The sequence below is a fragment of the Neodiprion fabricii genome, chromosome 2, assembly GCF_021155785.1.
Source record: "Neodiprion fabricii isolate iyNeoFabr1 chromosome 2, iyNeoFabr1.1, whole genome shotgun sequence".
In the NCBI taxonomy this organism is placed as follows: Eukaryota; Metazoa; Arthropoda; class Insecta; order Hymenoptera; family Diprionidae; genus Neodiprion; species Neodiprion fabricii.
Genome location: NC_060240.1, coordinates 8405800 through 8426198, shown reverse-complemented (window position 1 = coordinate 8426198; position 20399 = coordinate 8405800). Strand labels below are relative to the sequence as shown.

At 36.5% G+C, this 20399-nt stretch overlaps 2 protein-coding genes and 1 long non-coding RNA gene across 13 annotated transcripts in view; 1 reads left to right on the top strand and 2 right to left on the bottom strand.

The window, feature by feature from the left end:
* Positions 1-775: 775 nt before the first annotated feature.
* LOC124176327 (synaptogyrin) lies at positions 776-3791 on the bottom strand. The gene is made up of 4 exons (XM_046557466.1): positions 3597-3791; positions 2319-2542; positions 1908-2055; positions 776-1759 (listed from the first exon to the last, which is right to left on the bottom strand). Exons 1-4 carry the CDS (start codon positions 3696-3698, stop codon positions 1556-1558), a joined length of 678 nt encoding a protein of 225 aa, XP_046413422.1. The 5' UTR covers positions 3699-3791; the 3' UTR covers positions 776-1555.
* Positions 3792-7821: 4030 nt separating this feature from the next.
* LOC124176328 overlaps positions 7822-20399 on the bottom strand; it is a 69636-nt gene continuing 57058 nt past the window's right edge. The window contains exon 3 of the long non-coding RNA XR_006869351.1: positions 7822-7945. This is a non-coding gene — a long non-coding RNA (uncharacterized LOC124176328). The remainder of the gene's footprint in view (positions 7946-20399) is intronic.
* The window catches only part of LOC124176325 (G protein-activated inward rectifier potassium channel 4-like), a 54394-nt gene continuing 41896 nt past the window's right edge, over positions 7902-20399 (top strand). For 2 of the 11 annotated variants that reach the window (XM_046557453.1, XM_046557456.1), the window contains exon 1: positions 8187-9710. In XM_046557453.1, the coding sequence (XP_046413409.1) occupies positions 9349-9710 (362 nt within the window). In that variant the 5' untranslated portion in view covers positions 8187-9348. Of the gene's footprint in view, positions 8119-8185; positions 9711-16649; positions 16794-17002; positions 17074-17125; positions 19253-20399 lie in introns of those variants that run through there. The other 9 variants (XM_046557459.1, XM_046557454.1, XM_046557455.1 and 6 more) reach the window with 9 other exon arrangements.

Below are 20399 nucleotides of genomic sequence, written 5' to 3'. Positions count from 1 at the left end.
CTGAGATCTCTGTGCACGAGCACCCTCAACACCACTACATTTAAATGCAAGACGATTATTACTAATAATAACTGTTACTCATATTATTATTATTTTTAATACACGTTCTATAGTTAGTTCCGCTAGTATATTCGTTTTATTCTACAATTTCTTTTTTTTCACGTTTCTCTATACGTGTATGTATGTATGAATGCTTGGAAACATGTGAGTTAAATTATACGCCTATTTGTATCAATGTAATATCTAACGACTTTTGCAGTAGCCAACAAATTTAAAGCTTATTGAGGTTTCCAAATACATTGGAACGTCTGAGAATAAGAGATCGAGAACAAAGGTTGTACTTGTCACTTTGAACTTTCACTCCAGTGATTATAACTTCAATACGCCAACGAGATTCTTTACTGACTGCATAAGTAATGAGTGTGTTAAGTAGAAAAGTAAACATTTAAATCAACCATGAGTAAATCTGTATAATTACCAATGGCTGAGTATTTCCGAATCCTCAAAACTTAGATTAATTAGCTCATGTTGGCAATAATACATTCGTCAATAGCTGACTTATTCTCAAGCCTTGATACACTATTACAGTATGCATATTATTGAAGCAAGATGAGACAATAGGTATTAAATTAAAGAAAAAAAAAAACAAAAAACGAAAACGAAACTAAACTAATCTTACTTCATCTTTACATTAATTACCTTATGATATAGATAATAATGCAAGTTGTGGTCACTATGAACACGTCACAACATTAAAATATATTGTAGTATATAGCCAGTATGTACTAACTTATTAATCGTTAGATACTATTCATCTTCGTTTTATGCTTTTCATTTTTTTCATTTTTTTTTTTTTTTCTAATCGTTCATTGTTGTATAGTCGAGAAGTGGTCATATAGTTTTGCCCTCATGACAATTTAGTCGGCTCAATATTCATATATATTAAATATTTGTTTATTTCATATTGAATAGCGCACGATAACTTAAGTACAAGTGGTCAACAGTTAACCACATATCAACAAATAACTCGTCCTTATCACCCCCTCAACCCTTCTCTTAAAATTATCCTATTTCATAAACTTCGGCAGAGCAGGCTATCAAGAAAAAGCGTAGTCCTGCCTTTACATTGTTGAGACTACTATGCGACACGTGTGTTTCAAGATATTTATTTTAGTTTGTTTGAACAACAGAATTGTGTAATTCTTCTAAGATTTATTATCAGCATTATTATTCTCAAGAAAATGTCCCAACCTCCGACGATACATGCGAGAATACCAATGATTAATATGATCTCAGAAAATATTTGTCTGACGATAAATAGAATTTGATAATTTTTGGTATACAGATGTACCAATTTTTGAAAAAATGAATAATTTATAGCACAAGTACTACAATAGAGCTCTATGAATTCACCTATGGATAATTTGGCGGGTGACAATGTGATGAATTCGTCAAGATGTCGCCGAGAAAAATTAGAATCTTCAAACAGATCATAACTTCTCACAAGTTAATTTTATTCATTTAATAGCCAACCCTCAAAGTCCGTAGAATAACTTTAATAAGCAGGTGCTTGGAAGTCTCCCATACCTCGTTGCTGCTGTTGTTGCTGATTGAAAGGTGGTTCTTGATAAGCTGCGTCTGTAGCATCAGGGTAACTCGTGTAGCCCGCACCTCCAACTGGATCAGCTTCGTAACTTGGAGCAAAAGCTGCATCTGTGCCTTGCTTGAATCTTTGGAACGCAAACCAGGCGCATCCAGCCTATGTGTAATACGGGACAATTAAAATCCTCGATACTAACCAGAGCATTAGTTATGATAGTAAAGTGAATAATAGTATCGTACGTATGTTCATGTGCCAATCAATTTAGATATGATATGAATAAATTCTTCCCACTTGTATCTCTTACCCATGAAAATATCGAGAAGAAAGAGAACGCTATAGCTGCTTGGACATCGTTCACACCGATTCCACCCTTGGGCTTTTCTGATTGTCCCCAGGCGTTGGTTAGGTAACAGAATCCAACAAAGTACAAGAACGCCCAAAATCCAGAAATTCTAGCATGAAACGAATAGTGTCAGAGAAATTTTTTCATAGTGAAATAATATCAGCTACAACAATACTGCGTGAGGACTCGTCCAGTATCAATGGATTTCACTTTAATTTAAAAAAAATGGATTATTTTACCAGATGTTAAAAACCAGGTATAATGTCGAGAACTTGCAAATTTCGAAAATGCGATCTCAATGGCTCACCAAACGATAATCATGGGTGAATTAGTAAAATAATGTATTTTTCATGGGATTGGGATATTTCTTACCCAAGATCCAGAAGAACGTAATGTTTGCGCGTCTTGACGGATGACATTTGTTCAAAGAGGTATTCTCCAGCGAGGAATCCGATGCTTCCCAAGAATGCAAGAACACCGATTCCTACGCCATAATTACAAGCATTTGTATCGTTATTATAAAGGCAAACTTCCTTTCCGTCCACCGAGGCGTAGCCTTTACTGCTGATGGATCCAAAGACGATTATTGCAAACAGCTAGGAACAAATTCAAAGGAATCTATATATTTGTATGTATGAATACCGATGTTGATATATATTTGGAAGTGTCGGACGATACGTAAGCTGTAGTGGTTTCAATTTTTACCATAATTTGACAGCACGTTATCAATCTAACCACAAGTGAACAAATGTTCTGGGTAAACTTGAACCCGTTGAGAAATAAAACAGAGTATTCTGTTAATATTACAAATGCTTTCCACAGGAATGAAAGTTTCGACAGTATCAAATATCCAATGAAATCTTATGCGTGTAATTATCTAGTGAAATGGGATATTTGGTATTATTGTTCCTTTTTTAAATTTATAAGCACAGTATTGTTCATCAATTGTATCGATACACATGGCTATGTTAAACCACGTTATCAAACGCGCTAGAATACCGTTTGAGACTGCGTATGATTCAAAAATTTTAAACATCAGTATCAGAGGTGTAAGCTGGGATATTTCTAGTCAACAATTGTGTCAGGTATAATAAATATATTAATTGCGTATCTATAGAATGTAAAATCCCCAGGGGAACAATGGTGAACAGAAACAGGCTCATTGCTGCATAACTACCACACGTCCGTGGATGCTTTGTTAAAATTTCTAAACACCGCCGCGATCGCAAAGATTCATGGAATCGCTGAATGTGCAAGATTTCGTCCGTGATTACAGGAATCGTGACAGGTCGCTATTGTCCGGCACAACGGACGAGCCCTAAATACCAATTAAATTTCGCTCGTTTAAACGTTGTAAAAAGTGATTCGGCAGCGAATTAAGCCGAGCGTGACCTAGATACGGATCTAAAACACCATGAGAGTTCATCTCATGGGGCGTATTGCATTAATTCGTGAAAAATCAATAGGGCAACCCCGTGTAGGCGTTAAGCGGGGTGGAGAAGGGGTAAGAAGCAAGGGGAGGGGTGGAGGAAGAGACGACTGTCAAAATCGATGTCTGACAGGAGTTTGAGGATCGCTTGTAACGACGATTCGTAATGACACGAAATGCGCGGCGATATTACGCGGCTTATGATAAAGACTTTCACTTACCAAGCACAACGCTCTCAGTATTACTTGAGGCCTTTGGACAAATGCGATAGGGTCGAAAGGAGCCCCAGCCTTTCCTCCACCGTAAGCTCCGCCACCGTCCATCTTTTCGCGATACTGAACTGGTGGGTATTTAAAGCGTACCCCGAATCCGCGGCTGTTGCGATCATGTAGATGGCGTACTCGATCTAATTTACCGAGAATCACCGTCTCGCAGCGTGTAGCGCCACCTTGCGGACTTCTGACGAACTCAGTCGAAGAAGAACTCCGTCTTATCGACTGAAATCACAGTCGGTACAGCTCTTCTCCTCAAATTAAGCATAACGGGCGAATGTGTGGGATTTTTTAAGGATGACCAAAAATAATCGATTTTCGATTAAAACGATCATGTTTTCCCGATTAATCGCGTATAATCGATTGTTTTTCAAACTCTATTATTTTTCCGAGCAATTAGTTTTTTTTTCCCCACTCCCACGAACGACGCAATAAAATGTCAATTTATGTGATTAAAGTATCAATTATTATTATCGTTGATTATTTATGCAAGAAAATTATTATTAGAGCTACCTTGAGGAGACTGTGATTTAAGGGAATCAAAAAACAAGTTACAACTATTATACGACAAATCAAGTATTGAGAGACTGTGCGCGCTGTTAAACTGAGGCGCGAAGAATTTGATTTGAATTACTTTAGTCGTCGGATTCCGTTCCAAACGATTACATTTGCCTTGTATTTTATATCTAATTTTAAATTATTTCAAGAATTTCGGAAAGATACATCCTCACGTTAAACTATGAAAGCAATCAACAAATGTTGACGTGAATTTTTCATCGAACTTTGAACATTCTAATGGAATATTCTTCCTTCTTACATGAAATAAAAGGCAGATTCGATTCAAATCTATCTGACTATGAAAGCTATTCATCATATAATTATTATTTTCACCAAGAGTAATAAAAATGTTATCTTATATGCCGTTGAACGAATTTTCACATGAGAAAAACGTTGTTAACTTTGGTAGCAAGTATAATCTATCAGATATCCCTGCTTTTTCACGGCTTCGTGATAAACTTGTGCAGCACTAGAATAAGTTTACATATGTCTGTTTATCTTTGACATACGGTCGACTAACGTTAGCTGTGTTCTATGAAGCGATCGATCATCATTACGCTGTCTAGTTAAACGTATAGATTTTCATAACGGAACTCCGTCCACCTACGCGCATAATATAATAATCGTTAAAAAAATGTATGAACGAAATCACTGAATCTAGTCGCAGATTTAATCCCGCATAGAGTATTCTACTAGATTTTATTTTATTTCTTCTTGATTACTAAAACGATTCATAGAAACTTGACTCGTCGAACCGGATGACGTTTCAAATAAAAATTCATTAAGGATGTCTAAAACCGACCAACGATCCTACCGTGAAAAAGATTAATCGACACACGCTACGATTGTAACGGTTTATTGTATGCCCACGTTTGGTGGGACGATCACATGGCGGATCCCAGATTGGATTACATATCCATACCTCCTCCACACGTTATATCCGAAGGTTTCGAAAGAAGATTATGCATACACACAACGAAAATAAGCCAGCACTGCTGCAGCAGGAGAGAGAGATAGAGAAAGAGGAGTGGGAATGCGTACATACATATAATTATGAATAATGAAAGACGCGTAGAGACCAATAATTAGGTTTGGTTAGGTGATATTATACCGATTGCCATCAATACATTACGTAACCTGACTTGCGTACAGGTTTAACGGAAATATTTTTAACATATCTTATTGTTGTAATAACCGTTTGTCGTACCGATTGTATATTACACGCATCGCACACTTGTTCATTCTAGAATACCGTATGTATCGGGTATAAGAGATAAGCGCCGTTAAACTTCACAGGCAACCGACTCAAAGTCGAGGCGAAGAGCATGATTGAAAAAATGCACTAGACTAGATCTCGAGTTTTCTCACTTTATATTTAAAACGTGTCTTTTATAAACGATGATGAGACCCAACTGTCAATTTAAATCGCACTAAAAGTAATCATTTGGAAAATCATACAAGGACTGAATAATTATTTCGTTCATTAATGTCTTATTGGACAGAAATTGGACGATGAGACAAGAATCTGAAAAAAATAATCACAATAATGTCAAAAAGTTGTCAATGAATTGTTTAAACAAAAATTTGTTCAACAAATCTATTGAGAAATTTAGAAAAATCAATGAATTCCTTCGATATGAAACATAGCAAATTTTTATTATCGAGTCGGTCATGACTGATTTTTTGCAGATTTTCATCTCATCGCGAAGTGTTCAATATTCTCACCGAGACTCACTTTTGGTTGAGAATATCCGTCCAATAAGACCTTAAATCGGTACATAAAAATGAAGTTCACAGAGTTTGAACTTTGATTTCTATATTATCGCTGATCGTTTTCGCTGATCTGAGGGAACAGGTTTTATTCAGAAATGATAATCCCAATCGTGTGCTGAATTTGCATTTTCTCCATAAATGTCGAAAGTTAACGAATAAATTAATTGTATGCTGGGGAGATTGTAGTTCTCGCGTCGGTAAATCCGCAATCGAAATGGAAAAAGACTCGTTGCATGTGCAGCGTGTGCAAATCCGAGATACGTAACCCGTGGCCTTATTTATTTCGTAGCAAGTTTTCAGCTCTACAGAGTATAAATTGAACGATTATACACCGTTTACACGATAAATAGAATGCGAAAACAAATATGCTGGTTAAATCGTATATTAGAGCGATTTTATACACATACACAATGATACACAACACGATCCAGTCATCATTATTACAATGGGAATGAAAAATAAACTATAAGCACGTTATTGTATGTACGTGCCTGTATAAACATCCATAGCGTGTATGAAAGATCGTGAAAAGACTTCCTCTCAGCAGTAAAGAAAATCGCGAAAGGTTTTGATGTATGAAGCAGAGAACCGCTTCATGGATATACGCGGTTATTTGAATTTAAAAATAGGGAAACGCAAATGGCTGTCACCGGAGAACGGTCGACGCTATTGAGCACACGTTTACACGCGCTCTTATAAGCATACGTGTACGTTTAAGGTACGTACCTACGTACGTACGTACATCGTTGCCGGCGATGCCGTGTATGCATAACCACGTTTCACGCCCTGGCCGAGTGTGCGGAAACTAGACGCACGGACATATCTGCAGGACAATCTTATCAGCGACGTCGTTCTGATTTCGGGGACCACCGAGCACCAGAGATTATTTGCCGCGTAAAAACTACCACGGTGGGATCAAATTTCGCGTCGTTCCGACGAAATCATTAATTTTATAAGCGCGAGTGAATTTTATTTGGTATAAGAGATAAAGCTGAGCCGGTCTGGTTTTGGCCGTTGTTTAAACCTCGGTACTATACATATAACTGACATTCATTATCGAACAAGACAAATGTACGTATATTTAGCGGATCACGAAACGATGATTTTTTTTTTTTTTCTTTTTCATCCTTTCTTTCGAGACACTGAAATTTGTCCCTGATCCCATATTTAGGCACGAAAACGGCACAACTCGTTTCAGATCGACGCAGACAGAATTCATGTATGGAAGGTCATTCCACGCGTCATCCGGATTTATCGTAAAGACAAAATTGCATTTCCTCGTTCGTGACATCGAAGGGAAATATTTTTCAGCCACGAGCTTTGGTGGAACAATATGGCGTCGCAACCAGGTTATGAGCCGATAGTTTCAGGTATTTTGCGGTAATAAAAAAGTTCCAAAACACTTCGTGCCAGCCGTCGGACTTTAATTCCGTTACGTTGAATCGAAGTGTGGTAAAATACGTAGAGAAAAACGACATTTATAATTAAATACGAGGCGTCGTTCGAAGCAGATGGCGTCTTTCGATACTTTGAATCCCGGCAGAGATCGTCGATCGCTGAAAGTCTACCTGCCGGAAATAACAATTTATAGTGTAAACTCGGCGTAAAAGCTTCGAATTTTGAATTTCGCCAGCAACATTACTTCGGCCTCCGTATTGCGCCTGCAGTTAAGACGTCAGTGAATGAAATACGCGGGTACGTAGATCGGCGTCTTCGTGCATGCGTGTCGCTTTCGCGGTTGTAGAATTCACGCACACACGGTGATCGCCTATCTCGCCCGAAGCGGTATGGCAAGGCACTGGCCGGCTGTGTGCGTGGGCGCCAAGGTTTGCGTGTTTCGTCTTTCGTCGGTGTGGGTGCGCGTATTTTCGCTTAACCCGATGCCGCCGCAATCTCAGAAGTCGTTGCCGCGCTGACAGGTCCCGATCGGCGGCCGTACGCGGATTGAAAACGGTCGGAAAGTCGGTCTGAAACAATAAAAAAAAGTCGCGTCTTAAACGAGCCTCTTGCAAGTCGACGACCGGAAAATCGGCATCTCGTTTCGCGCGAGGGGGAAAAAACGGGATTATCACCGAGTGGTTGAATTCGATCAGTGCACCGAGGAGAGACGAACTTGAAATTCGAAAGGAAAACGTAAACAGTGCGTTGTGTAGAAATTTTTGTACTTTTATCTTTTCATTTTATTTTACTATCATTTTTTTTTTTTATTTTTTTTTTTTCTACTCTTTTACACACCGCGTTCAATAATATTATTTATTCTTCGATTCTCCGCGGAGGAACCGGTTGCTACGATATTTTTTACCGACGATTCGAAATAGAATTTGACATCATACGTGATACGTGAATATAATTATATACTTGTATAATGAGCCGCGTGGAGCGAGATCGATGTATGGATAAGGTGTCCTATTAATTAAAAAAATCATTTCCCGATCAAGATAAAAGTTGGATCCGTGAACGAGGTATAAAGAAAAACTGTGTCGAAGAGAAGTGAGGCAAAGTTTTAGCGGCGCTACCGACTGTAATATAAGTATATATATATAAATATATATATATTACAGTTGGCGCATGTCAAATGCTCTCGAACCGTCGACACGGCGTGTGCCGCAAACCCGTGACACGTGACAAGTGTTAGTTGGGAATATAACGGATATAACATTTCGCCGTAGAAGTTGGAAGTTTGGAAAAAGTGAAAATTATCAGATACAAAGGGGGTGACAGTGGGAGAAGAAAAAAGAATAATAATAATAACTTTCGAGTGTCGAGCAAAAGAAAAAAAGTAAGTTGACGTAAAATGGCGGGAAATCTTTCTATCGTTGTGCCTATTAATTTGTGACTTCTTTGTTTATTTTACACTCTGTGCGATATTAAAATTTTAACGATACAACGACAACGTGTACGTATGTATTTAAAGATAATGAAGACAGATAACGAGTTGGTTCCTGAAAAAGACGCTGTTGCGTCGGTTGGCGCGACGATCACCGTATTATACATGCTAGTTCAAGCTAAGGGGGAAATTATGGGAAATTCGATAGGAATAATATGAACAGCGTTGATTTGTATTTAAAAAACGTGCAGTGTTTCGTATGAGTATAGTGGAATGATATCTGATGACGCGATCTTTGAAAAATCTCGAATGTAATGCAACAAAACTGTGATTACCTAGCGTTACAAAATTGAAGATAGTTTGAAATAATTGTACCGATTGTGAACTAAAATTGTATGAATCACTCGGCGACTGAAGTATGTCGTGTTAAAAAGGCGTAGAGAATACCGAGGATTCTGGAAAAAAGGATTTTGTTTCTTCGATCGGCGCGTTCCACTTTCAACGTTATTTTAATGTCACCTCTTTTTCCGTGATGATAGTTGAATGTTTGGAATATTCGGTAAAACGCAGAGCGTCGAGGCTGCTGCAGGAGGAGGAAAAGCTGCGGATGCAGCGATGCTGACACCGGGGCAAGACAAGAGGCTGGGAAAATTGAAAAACTCCGAGGATGAGGAAGAGGACGCCGCTTCCGCAGCTACGACCACTCCTTGGAGCGAGCTTCTCGTTCATTCGGCTGTACCGGCTGCCGCCGTTGCTGTAAAGCTCTGCGAGGATGCACCGGAGGATGATCACCTCGCCGTACCTTCGCCGGGAAGCAAGGAGAAGCAGGGATCGGTCAGCAGCTTCCAGAGGCGAGCACTGAGCAGGATAAGCTTCAAGGGAGAGAGCGGACCGTTGCTTGGAAGGTAGTCTGAGGATCCGCTTCGTATAATGACGATAATCGGGGCGGGGTCCGAATTTGAAAAGTTCCGAAAGCGCCTAATTCCGAATTGCATGCCGGGGAAACTTGATGTGATGAAATCGAAATTTCAAGACACGACAAAGTTTGTTACATTAAATTTTAGCAACGGATGCAAGAAAATATAGCAACAGTGATCGCAATGAGAAAGGATAGTAACGGATGCTAGACTTGCCGGTTTGAGGACTGAGCGGTAACCGGAACTAAAAATTTCTCTCAGTGTGAAAATCATCCATCTTCAGATTAGTAATTTTCTTCATTTTTGGACTTTCGGAACTTTTCACATTCGGAATTTCGACGACGCCCTTAACAATGACTAAAAATTAGAGACGTTTCATATTTTTCAACATAGTTATAAGGAGAAATGACACGCTAGTATGTTAAATAAAACTACATTATAACGTAATCTTTTTCCTTTTTGCAACGTTCGATTTGCAATTTGTATGATGAACTAAATTTTTACGGTCGAGTAAAGTCTTGTCACTTATTTATCGCAATAAATTACAAGTTCAATGAAATATGATACCAGTTAACAGGATCGAAAACAACAGCAAGATGAAATGTGTTTTAGGTTTGCGGCTACAAAATTAATTATATTTATGTTTTTAATAGTCGTGTAATAGTAAAGTGACCGAAACTCGATAATTCAGAAGTCACGCGCAAATAATTGGTAATAATTATATTCATTCGTTGATAATCGTGGCAAAACACGAAAATGTTTTGCAAAAAATGTTTCAAACGATTCCAGCTTGTAATAAATGTAAATTCCCCAGCCAAGTGCAAAGTATTATAATATAACTATATAAACAACTCAAACTTTATAGCCATTTCAGCAAATTACAACCTTTCAAATGAAATCATTTTTATTGCTGATAGAAGACACAAAATTTTTTCCTCTCCAATAATCGCTCGTTTTTGTACGACTGCTAATTTTTTTGCTCTTCTTATTTTTCGCTTTAAAAAACCACAAATTCATGATGTTGCTGGTCAGAAATCCGGTCAATATGGATAAGCAATTTGTTTATCCTGTTTGTTATTCCCACGTGCCGCTGGTTTCTCTTCGTCGTAGTTCAACGTTTCATCGAGTTCGCGAATCAATTTAGTAATTTTTCGCCAGTGAATTAATTTCGTTTTACGACCTGTTTGCTTTTACGTTGGGAATTTTTACTGCCCGCTAAGCTATTGGATTGTTGCTAATTTATTTGTGGTTAAATATTACAATCGAGCTTCACTCAAGTTATGAAAATACGATTAAAATCAAAGACGAAAATCCAAAAATATTACAATTTACAATAACCGCGCATTTCTAATAAAAACCCCTCCTATTCGTACAACGAAAAAAATCGCCATCGAAGTGTTAAGACACCATAATAATTGACATGATAATCGGAATCCCAATATAACCGGGTTATTTTTCGAGGGGGTTAAAAAAAAGTACAACACCTTGACACGACAAGTTTCAGAAAGCTTAAAAGTTCATTGGAATCATTGATAACGGTTTTGATAATACTCGTAAAGAGTGATAAAATAAATTGGTAAAAATATATATATATACTAACAAGCGCGTCAGCTCGGCCTCAACTATTTTAGCTGCAAAAAATGTCAGAGGTCTAGATAACTTGTAATAATGAATTGCGACAGCAAGTTCCAGTCGATTTTTCCCAATCGTTTACAATTACGCGTCGCCGAAATAAAAAAAAAAAAAAAAATGTACAATGACATACATTCACAAATTATACGTACGTGTATAATAATAACAATATGGAAACACAATATACGAAAGACAAAAATTGACTTCTTACGGAGAAAAATTATTATCTCCCGATTGTATACATGTATAATAATAACATATACGGTACAATACGCAGAAGGAGTCGAAACGCGGTGTATGAAAAAGTTTAAAAAAAATAAACCATCGACCATATAAATTCGCATTCTCAAACGTCATGTTTTTTTTTTTTTTTTTTTTTTTTTTTTTTTTTTTTTTTTTTTTTTTTTTTTTTTTTTTTTTTTTTTTTTTGTGCTTGTACAAACATTGTAATACCTATGCAGCGTCGTTTCTTTTTTTTCTCTCGCATTCCGACGTCATTATCAACCCAAGGTCTGAGCTTACGAACGGAAACGTGAAACGGAAAAGTTCTTAATTAACGAATAATTACGAAAACGGGGGGGGGGATTTCTCAGACCGTAGTAAAGCAAATTTAATGGTTTTCTTTGACCCGAGTTTCCGGCTTCGTTTCACGCCATGAGAAGCTCCGAATTTCCACGGCAAATTCTGAACATCGTTAGATCATCGCTTCAACGTTTTCTCGATCAGTTTAACAAACTCGCCTTTGTTCCGCCGAGCAAAGTCACGTCCGTGTATCAGTTGCGTGACACGCGTGTGTATTTTTACTACGCATACATACATTATTCTTATACGTGTATTCGGATATAGAAAATATAGCTGCAGCCGGCGCCGGGTGATTTTAGAATTCGTATTTATGTGATTTATGCCACGATGAGTGAATAATCGTCTACTAAAAATATTTCCGATTTTTTTTTTTTTTTTTTTCTGACCGGTGCACAGAAATCGGCGCGGTGTAAAAATCAGCAATCTTCACATTCAGTCTCGAGTGTCTTTCAACGATTTTCAAATCAGACATTTTTTCTTGCATAGATTTTTCTAACCTTTGCATGGTTCGAGTTACATTCGCGTTGACAGTAGCTGAGAAAAATATGCGTTATCAATTAATCGTATTACAAAATATAAACACAGTATATTTATGTGTATTTCTACCGCGAACTTACCGCGTCATCAACTTCTTATCAGATGTAAGCGGTTTGTAAGGCGCAGCCACATTTCCTTCCTAGTTTTGTTTTTTTTTTTTTTTTCTGCATCACTTCTTCTAATCACCGCAAACTTTGTCCTTACGATGTTGATACACTTTTGCGCAATTTTCCCAACGCGCTGAAATTCTGGATCCTGTAACGACTGGAACTGTTGGCGTGAAAAGAAGAAAAAAACAATATTATAACTTACTTCTCAAATCCGACAGACTGCGCGATTAATCGTGAATGTTGCAACGAAAAAATAAAACGATTTTTTATCGTTTGATATTATTTTTCCCAAAAATTTCACGCAAATTAGTAACACGTGAAGGATTTTTATAATCACGCTTGAATTTCGTTTGGAAACATTGACGAAAAAATTTGTGTAAAAATTAATTAAATACTTGGATTCAAATGCTGACTGTAAATATTTAAATTCCCAACTCGAGGCTTGAATTTAAAATCACAGTTAGATCGAATTGTGAGAATTTATTTAATATCTATCTATCTGTTATTTCCCGCATCTCTGAGCAGTTCACTGATCCAATCGAGACGAGACTTGAATTCGTTTTGCGCAACTCGAGTTCAACAACCACGAACTGTATTTGATTTACAAAATCGAAACCAAAAAGCGTCTCAACGCCGCACGACTTGATTCAAATACAGAAAACAAAAAAACGTGCATACGAATCGACGCAAAATTAAATCGCCCGAATAACGAAGACGTGGCTTTTTGCAAACGGACACACGTGCGTGTCATTTACGTATGAAAAAGTAGCTAAGCATAGAATGAGAAAGAAATTTATTTACGGTTAACAAACGTATATTTGAATATGGCGAAATGAATGTTTCGTTATTATTATCACCAAATTATAGTTGAGCCAAATATGATTTGTTAACTATTAAAAAAAGTAAAATTTCATAACAATACCGAAACATTTCTATTCTATTCGCCATATTCGAATTATATGGATGCTTTTGTTAAGAGTAAATAAATTCTATTCTCAGTGTAATTGCGACTCGTTTCAGACCTGCAGTAAAATTACCTGCAACGTGTGACGATGATATTTACTTTCGCAAAATTTACATCCGGTGCCAAAAATTTCTACATAAAACACGAAGTCGATTAGCCAGGCGATAGGTTAATATGATATTACGTTTATTTATTTATTTATTTATTTCTACGACGTATTATTTTTACGCAGATATTATAAAATAATTTTTCAAACTCTTCGCGTCACGATCAGACCTTTGATAATTAATTTCGACAATTAGTTCGCGATTCGATGTCCGGTCGCGCACTTTATTTCAGAAGTATCGAGAGTCGATCAGCTGCTCGTCATGCTGCTTCCTCAAATTTTGTGTACCTATCAACGGACTGCAGGATCAGCGATGTGTAAACAGTGCCGAAAATAGACGAAACGACAGAATTTAGTGTAGGTAGGAAGGTGCTTCGAGTCTAAGTATAGATTCACGGTGCTCAACAAATCTGGAGCACAATGCGCGTGAAAATACGAGAATAGCTCCCTGATTCTCCATTCTACATTTTTACATTTCCCTTTGGCCGTCTAAAGGTGTAATTTTTTAAATAAAACCGACCTCAAACGCATCTTCAACGATATGTATTGTGGGCTGGGGTTTAAATTCCGAATTTGAAAAGTTCCGAAAGGGCGAGAATGATATAGTTCAAAAATCTGAAACATCGAAATGAGTTGAATTTCTGGCTTGGTGAAATTTCACCACTTTGATCTTTCTTTTTTTCGAATGTTCGATATTTACATTTTTGGAATACCGATAATTCTAATTTTCGAATTTTCACATTTTTTACACCCAATTGTTGTGTAAATTACGCTGTGTGTGTATATTTTAATTTTCGTAATTTCACTCTGTCGAAACTTTATTTTACGGAATTTTGCATTATCGAAACTTCAATTTTCGGAATCTTGCATTTCGGAAATTTGAGCCGTTGGTTTTCCGACCGTTAGAAACTACGTTTTTTAGGTTTGCGCCTAACTTTCTCATCTTATTTTTACACGTCTATTATTATTTATTAAACAGCCATGAGAATTAGAGAAACGTCTTGAATTTAACGAAACGATTCGGAAGTGAAAAAGAATTATTATATATATATATATATATATATATATATATATATATATATATAATTGGTGTGAAGAAAAAAATGCTAAAGACGAATAGAGAAAAAAAATGATAGTTCGCTCTAATGCCTACCTCACTCTATCAAAATAAACTACCAACGGACATTTCGCCACGGAGCTCTGAGAATAGTCGAATACTATTCTTTTTTTTTTTTAAATTATTTTTAGACTATTCTTTAACTGCGAGCGGTGAAAAAAACAATTGGATTTTTTATTTCTGTTCTCGACTTAGAATAACCGATCTTGCCTGACAACCTTAACCTACATCGCTGCATATGCACCGAAAAAACTTGAACGTATTATATTTTCGTAGAGTTGAATTGTTTGAATGATAAAAAATTTACCAACGAATTGAATTCGAATTAGTATTTTTGATCCGTTTATAGTTTATTCAACAAAAGTTGCTTGTAGCTAGTACTTTTTTTTTTTTTTTCTCTCCCTCTTCCGTTTGTTTTTACATCGAGAAAAAGTCTTGTCACCGTACTTCGACTCGATTATTTCTAGTGTATTCGTATTCACGTTCAGGCAATTAAACATTTCTTTGCAACTATTCGAATAGGTATATATGTATATGTATATAAACATACTTCAGACCCTGAAGAGTATTTTTGCAGCATGAAAATATAAACATATATTTCCTTGAATTGATCCAACATTAAAATTGTCAAATTTGCGCGATCCTATAAACAATATACATATTGATTTAAACTTTTATTCGGACAATTTTTTCACTTTTACTCACTTCAAGTATATTACTTGAGACTTATTTATTTTATATTCGTTACATACGGAGTTAATTTTAGAAATTAATCTTTATTGCATTATTTAGTTCGTTTTACCACCGGTTTTAGTGTAATTGCGTGTCAAGATAATTTCAAACTTGAAAGCCGACGCTTATACGTACACACATTTATACATATATGCAAATAAATTATACGATAAACATTTCGTTTCATCAAAGAGGATCAAGAAAGTCGGGTGACTTGAATGTTTCGCTTTCCAACCCATGCAAATGTAGCTAAGTTGTTGAAAAACGAAACAATTCGTAAAGTTTGTTAACGTTTCTTTTTTTTTTTTTTTTTGTCATTCGTGTCAAAGTTTTGTAGACAATTGATAAGAAGAGGAAAAAAAAGAAAAGAATTGTCACCGTTCTCAGAATTTTGTTACATAGTAGCTGAACAAATTCTGAGCATGATATAACCATCGAGACTTTTATAAATAATCTCAGCAGCTCTGATATATATATATGTATATATCCATCTCTCTTCTCTTATCCGTCCAATTGAACTTTTTCTTTCTTCAATGGTTCAGAATCGTAGCCAACGAGTCGGAAACTCGACCGCGTGCCCTCCTTAATAATTACGTTACATGATTTGATATCACCGTATATGTAACGTCGGTGATATTTATTATCTGAAAATAGCATATATGTATACGTATATATATATATATATATATACATATACACGACACGTTGGCCAACCCCGATTTACGCATACAGAATGAGTTAGGATGACGCTACGCGGAAAGAAAGAAAGAAAGAGATATATAGACAGATCGTATAATATGTATTATGCTCTGGAACACTTTGGGGAAAGATGAATACATGGACAAGCATGTGTAACCAACGTTAAACAAATTAACCCAATGATAGTTGTGATTTTTACTTGAAAATAAAAAATAAATATAAAAAATACAGTAATCAACGTAATATAACGAAAAAGACACGTATTCGGATAAGAAAAAAGTAACAAACATCGATTAAATTATAAAACAAATGTAATGATACGTTAAAGAGAACGTGCGTGATTGATGAAAATAAAAATAGAAATAAACTAATAAGATGAAAAAACAAGAGGGGAGGGGGGGTGGACGAAAAAGCTTCGGTGACAAGTCACAGATGAGAAGCGCCTAGCCAAAAACGATCGCAAAGCTCTCCAATTAGGCCAGGCAATCGTCACAGCGTCTGTGCTTGCATGTGCAGTCACGAGCAGAAGCTCGATGAGACAAAATCGAGCTTGGGATAAAGAAATAATTAACCGGTAGATTGTCGAGACACGGTATTAATTTCTTCTTCTTTTTTCTTTTTTTTTTATTTTTTTTGCGTTTTTTTTGCGTTTTTGTCTTTCCCTCGTCCGTTGGATGACGATGAGATGAAGTCGAATTTTGCTCTGGTCAATAAAAAAAAAAAGAAAAAAAAAAGAGGCTTGAAAACATAAAGGATAATAATAAGAAAATAATAAATAACGTTTCTCGGTGTAATTTGCAGCGGTATATATAAGATGAGAAGGATTAATCGCGAAGTGTCGGATAAGTGAATGAACAATTGCAGCTAATTGCGTGTGTGTGTGTGTGTGTGTGTATATATATATATATATATATATATAATATATGTATATGTATATCTGTGCACATTCGTATACGTAAAGATATAATATTTTTATACACATATATGCACGTGTGAGAACTACGCGCCGTATTTCCGTAAATCTTACGCAAAGTCTAGGTTTATTTATAAATATACTCGGGGAATCGTCGTCGTTGTCGTCGTAGTTTTCGTCTGGTAGATACGATCTCGGTTTCAGACGTTCGTTTCAATACAGTTTTTTTTGCAATGCTTGAAAATTTTACATTACGACCGAGCGTCAAATTCAAATGTACATTATATATATATATGTATGTGTGTGTATAACTTGACCGCGTATCCACGCGGTATAAAGAAATAATAAACCGTCGTACGTTTGTGAAGTTATAGGTGAAAAGATAACGAAATAACAAATCGTGGGGGATAAAAAAAAAAAAAAAAAAAAAAAAGGTCGATAAAGCAAAAAATGAAGAAAAAACCGATCGAACGTTCGTACAAAGATATTTCGAGAAAACTAAATCGTAACGCGACTGAATTGCGACGCGGTTGACTCGTTGCGTCGAGAAGTGAAAGAGAAGAGTAAAGAAAAAGAGAGAAAAAAAAAAAAAAAACAAAACAACAACAACAACCAAACATCGAAACTTTGATCATATTTCGCGGTGAACAAAAATCGCACGACAATTGCGTCTTACGCGCAATCGCGGCTTTGATTCAGCCACGTGTCGTGATGCGTGTCGAGTAAAAACGCAAGAAAAAAAAGAGAGAAAGAAAATTGGAGATTCCGCAGCGCAGTGCAGTGCGGTGCGGTGCGTTGCAGTGCGGCGTAAACGTGACGAGGGGAAATTATTGTTTTTAAAATATTAACGAGACTCGTTATTTACTCGTTTTTCTCTTTCTTACACCATTGATAAACTGATCGCGACAACAACAAGAATAACAATAACAGTGATATTGTTATCGGAGCAGTGGATAAACGATGCAAAATTTTGAGTAACCCCTTGTGATAAAATGTTCGATGTTGTGTAAAAAAAAAATTTAACTGCAGATTGTAATTGACATCGAGTGCCAACGAATGTGGTGCAAGCGTTTGGTGTGGATTTTTCTATGGCTTTGGACACGCTGTGACATCTGGTTATAACAACAACAATATAATATATTAATAATAATAATAATAATAATAATGATGATGATGGTGACAATAATACCTACGACGGATAATACGCGTGTATAATAAGAGTGAAGATAATAAATATTGTGCGACGAATATTGTATAACGGTTGAGTGTAAAATAATAATCACGGTGCGAATGTAGAGAGGAGAAGGAGAGAAGGATAACGGAGATGAATAACCGAAGAACGTGGAGAGACGGCGAGAGGGTTGATTACTAGGACTCGATATTATCGTTATTCAACGATGATACGGACAAACAGCCATCTTGCAACGAGTTTCAGGGATGCTAAATTTAGCCAGCAAACGCGACCGCCATTACCAATTCCTGTCTCAAGTTTGTGCTAGCTTTAAGGCCTTCGGGCCAGAGGCTCGATCCGCAAAATCAAAATCGCCCGTGTAAGATCGCCCCGCCCCCACCCCGCAAAAAAAAAATAAAAATTCTACGATCCGTACGCATAGGATCCGAGAAAAAAAACCTGGGAGTAAAAAGAGTCGCGATTCTTCTTGAACCCGTAAACAGTTGATTAAGACGTGAGCGCAGAAGTGATGAAAAAAAATTTTTTTGATAAAAAATAAAATTAAAAAACAAAACCGCAAACCTTTGTAACGTCGTAAAAGTGATGTGTGATATTATACGTGTAATAAATACGATCTATCTGTGCAAAAAAAAAAAAAAAAAATATTTTGTCGAATGATAATATTCGAGGAAGGAAAGAAGGAGCAGCGGATATAATTTGAAAAAAACTAAATATACAAGATAATATTGAAAGATTGAAAATTTTATAGTTTGAGAAGAGTTTTTGGTGTTGTTTGTAATAAACTTTCCGACATGGCGGACGAACCTGCAATCCCCGTGGGCACCCGAACTCATCTCGGCGATAACATCGCCTTGTCGGGTCTTCGCAGAGCGATTTCCCAAGTATCGATGCTCGTCTTCAAAGCCACATCGTCCGGCGAAGCTGCGTGGCGCGATGAATTCCTCAAGTATGATTAACGCACGCCAAGCAACAGGCGATTCCCGTAATAAATTAGTCAATAAATAAATTTCACCGTGACACGGAGTCGCGTGTTTGTTTCATTTTTTACGGCTCTCTGTTTTACAATGTCATTCTCAAGTCTGAATTTTCACATTTCAATCAGGCTTGCCGGTAGATTTTTTTATTTTTGTCAAATCATCGGATTTGTCATTTACTCCTTTTTTAAAATTATTTATCATGAAATAACGGAAAGTAAAAATCATATAGAGAAGCAAAGAAGGCTTCGCATCTTTCTAATCAAGTCGTACAACGGACAAACGGATGGAAGTTTAGACACCCACGCCTGCAGACCGAGATTGTATGAATTTACGCATAATGCGATCGGCACTAATTCGACATCCGTGAAATTATGCCGTTCGTACACATATTTCTGATTTATGCATCTGCAGCCAAGTCGTGAATCGAAGCGGCGTACGACGTGAATTTGTAATTTTCGTCAAAATTGTATATTTTTAGAAGATATGAATTACCGAAGCTAGTAACGTGAGTGTGACGAAACATTGGGGACAAAAATAATCACTGTTTTCCAATTTTGTAATGACTTTGAAGCGGTCAAGTTTTCAAAATATCAATTACTTTTTCCTTATTATAATATACTGCTGTTTAGAGATTTTTAAAATTACGAAATGAGGAGTTTTCCGAAACACGAATCGTTAAGATACTAACGTTACTACGCTGAGAAAAATGTTATTTGTTACAGTAACTATAAAAATTCAGTAAAACAGGTATCGTTAAAAAAATTGTTGGAATAACAAAAAACGAGGTACGCGCAACCATTTTGCGCGATTGTCGATCCTTTTTTGGTAATCGCAACGCAAAACCAGTTTCTTCGGCAAACTCTACTTTTTTAGTTAAACAAGGCTTCAACGTCAATTTATTCTTGCACGAGCATTAAATTTTGGCAACAGTTGCAAGAAAATATAGCAACAGTGATCGTAACGAGAAAGAATAGTAACGGATACTAGAGTTTCCGGCAACAGCTAGAAAACTAATTTTCACTTTCTACCTGGAACAATATTTTTCGATTGTGGTAAAAAATGAAAAATAGTTAAGGACTGAGCGGTAACCGGAAATAAAAATTTCTCTCAGGGTAA

Excerpts from the sequence above, each read along its gene's own strand:
- LOC124176327 (XM_046557466.1), bottom strand. The coding sequence starts at position 3,698 with ATGGACGGTGGCGGAGCTTACGGTGGAGGAAAGGCTGGGGCTCCTTTC. Across the intron at positions 2,056-2,318 it reads TACGTTCTTCTGGATCTTGG|AATTTCTGGATTTTGGGCGT; the intron begins GTAAGAAATATC and ends GTTTCATGCTAG. Across the intron at positions 1,760-1,907 it reads TCTTCTCGATATTTTCATGG|GCTGGATGCGCCTGGTTTGC; the intron begins GTAAGAGATACA and ends TATTACACATAG.